Source organism: Cryptomeria japonica, chromosome 11 (assembly GCF_030272615.1).
Source record: "Cryptomeria japonica chromosome 11, Sugi_1.0, whole genome shotgun sequence".
NCBI lineage: Eukaryota > Viridiplantae > Streptophyta > Pinopsida > Cupressales > Cupressaceae > Cryptomeria > Cryptomeria japonica.
The window spans coordinates 256,123,582-256,126,715 of NC_081415.1; the positions used below are offsets into that span (position 1 = coordinate 256,123,582).

Below are 3,134 nucleotides of genomic sequence, written 5' to 3' on the forward strand. Positions count from 1 at the left end.
TTTTGTATTGTAAGCCAACATAAGGCATATTGTTTGTAAAGGGTATATAAGTCAGTCTATTAGGTCATTGTGATATAAGACAAGGAAGTAGAATAAGGTGATGCGAAGGATATGTATGTAGGTCATTTTGTATGCGAAAGTAATATCATGCTATGATCGTAGATGGTTGTAAAGCATTCTTGGAGGACATGAGATACCAGTAGAAGGGTTCAGGGTTTATGAACCGGTAAAGAGTAGAGCTATAACCAAAACATTTTTTGGCATTGCAAATGCATTTGATGAGTTCACCATTACTGTTTTATCTTAGTAGAAGTTTGTAGTTAGTGAGACTCTTTTGTGTTGAGCAGTGTGCTCTAGGTAGTGTTCCTTCCTGCATGTGCAAGCCCCCATGCTATGTAATATCTTTCATATGGTCAGTGAATTGATATTGTGGGTCACAAATCTCACCATGGTTTTTCCTCTTTGAGGTTTTCCACGTATAAATTCAATGTGTTATGGTGTTCATTCATGTCCCTCAGAACACTGATTCACCCCCCCATCCAGTGTTCTTGGATTCATTGTATTCCAACAGGGTCATGCTATGTCCCCACTCTATAATGTTAAGATTCCCCACCTCTACCCTAGAAATCTAGATAGTCAAAATAGTTTGGGATCCCATTGAGGACAAACTCACAATAGAGTTTCCTAAAAAAGTATTGAGGTACCTCATTATTATTACATGGAGGATGAAAAACACCATCCACCACCTATCCTTAAAGTTATTCTCTATCCCTTTATGGTGACACCAATGGATAGGGAACTTCTTGCACCCACAGTGTAAAGGTTGACTATTTTGGGGGTTCCTAAAATACACAAGTCCGATTTGTTAATTCTTTTTTGCTTCACTTCCTTATATGATAGTTTGTTTGTATAAAATTGGTTTTGTTCTTCCTTTTTATTGGACCAAAAATTAATGCCCACTCATTGATGCTACATGAAACATGACCTCGAGCTATTTTTAGTTATTTTCTATTTTCCCTAGTATGTTTTTTGTGTAGCTAGGAGATGTCTACGGAAATGTTGTGACAACATTTTGACAAAGACTAAACAAATTCAAGGGAAAAAAAGATTCTTTTGGTGAGCATAGTGTGGATGAGATTTAAAAGGAAGAACTCATGGGTGCAACAAAAAATGAAAATGAAATGACAATTTAAAAAAAAAACAAAAAAACAAAATTTTGAATTTGATGAGCACCAAATACGGAATGCACCTTATTTGCACTCATCAAATGGAATCATTTGGGAAAATAAAGTTTGACACCTTTTTGGTACCACAACTTCAAAAATATATCCTCATTTGGTTTAGGATTAGTGTTCAATTTGGTTTAATGATCAATTAGGTTTAGAGTTAGGGTTCAGTTTAATATTAGTGTAGGGTTGGAGTTACTATTCAGTATGTTTTAGAGTTCAAATAGACTTAACAAAGGTTAAGGTTCACTTTGGCTTAGGATTATAATGCTCTAAATACACTCATTGCAAAATTTTGTTAATTACATAGTACACATAAATAGATACATTATCTTTAACAAACTAGATAACAGTGTCACATGTGCTATAAATCTATAGATAGAAGACTGCCATATATCATTGATTATAATCTAGAAATTTAGCATTGATTATAATTATGAATTGTAGAAATCTGATATCATTGATATAAATTAATACTTTAAATGATTGATGACCGCGATTTGTACATAATAGCAAGCTTTAGAGTCATTGATTATCTCTTGGCTAAATCACAATCCTTCATCTATCTTGTTGGCTCTGATGTAATTTAGAAAATATTGCTATATATATATTGAGCAACTATAAGGTATAACAGAATTAAAAATGAATAGATAAGAACCTTTTTTCATATAAACAGAAATGAATGCTGAAAAACTTGAGTTCATCCAACAAGATATATCATATAAATCAATCTAAAAACCATAACTGAAGTGAACATTTGCAGAAAACAACAGAATCTGGTCAGAGTGAAACTTTCAAATGATTTTATTCAAGGGATCATATTGTCTTCGTTGCTTACAATAACGGGGAACAACTGTGCGATCTCTTCTGTAACTTCGGGTATGGTGACTAATCGCTGGAGATCACTGGTGTTCTCGCATTCCACAAGCGAATCAGCAACAGTTTGACATAATAGAAAATAAAGATGATTCACTTTTAGGTAATGAGAAACCTTGAGAAGACAGAATAAAGTTGGCATATCCCCTTTCAGTTCATCAACAAACGACTTTTCCCATTCATTCACAACCTCCTGGGTTGTATTGTTGGATTTGGCAGTGGCATGATAATTACAGAAACTTAGCAACTTCTCCAATAATCTGGGAGAGATGCCATACATGGGTACACTTAGAATTGATGTTTCCTCCCAATAGCTCTTATCATTCTCGTAGTCTTGCATTAAGTCTGTAAGGTATTCGGATTGCATTATCACACTTTCATCCACTTTGAATTCTTGTTTATCCCAAGTCTTGAGAATCATTGTTTTGCCTTCCATTGCTGTTGATGAACTTAAACCAGAGAGCTCTGCAACTGATAGAACGAAACGAAACAAAGCTCTCATGGGTTTACTCAGAGGGATTGATTTATCTTATATAGGGATCGTCGGAGAAAAAATGAAACCCTATGTTGGTTAGGCTACGGTTTTGTAACTGTTTTTTAAGGAATTAATACATAGAATAAATGGCAAACAAACTGGTTTGTTAGTTAGATGTGTAGTTTTTGTTAGTTATTTAATTAGTTGGTTTGTACCATTAGAGCCGCAGTTAGGTGGTGAAGGTTGTAAATGGACGAGTGAAGAAATGAATAGTCTAGGTTTTAAGGATTGGCATTGGAAATTTGTATTTAAATAGATTTGAAATTTGAAGTAAATAAATAATAATGTGTATTTTGAGATTTGAAAGAAAAGAGTTATGAAATATGTTGTGATGGATGATGGGTATTTGGATTTTGACATTAGATTTCATATGAAAAATTGAAGATGATTAATGCTCACAAAAATTTGATATTATATGAGTCAATAGATTAATTATGTATGGTAAAATCAATATTAATTTATAATTTTAATTTGAAGAATGAGAATTCGATACAATA

The 3,134-nt window shown here is 33.2% G+C and overlaps 1 protein-coding gene across 1 annotated transcript; it reads right to left on the minus strand.

Moving 5' to 3' along the window:
- Window positions 1-2,034: 2,034 nt before the first annotated feature.
- Window positions 2,035-2,604, minus strand: LOC131069631 (SKP1-like protein 10). Its single transcript, XM_058005147.2, has one exon. The coding sequence runs from the start codon at window positions 2,602-2,604 to the stop codon at window positions 2,035-2,037; it is 570 nt and encodes a 189-aa protein (XP_057861130.2).
- Between the last annotated feature and the right edge of the window lie 530 nt (window positions 2,605-3,134).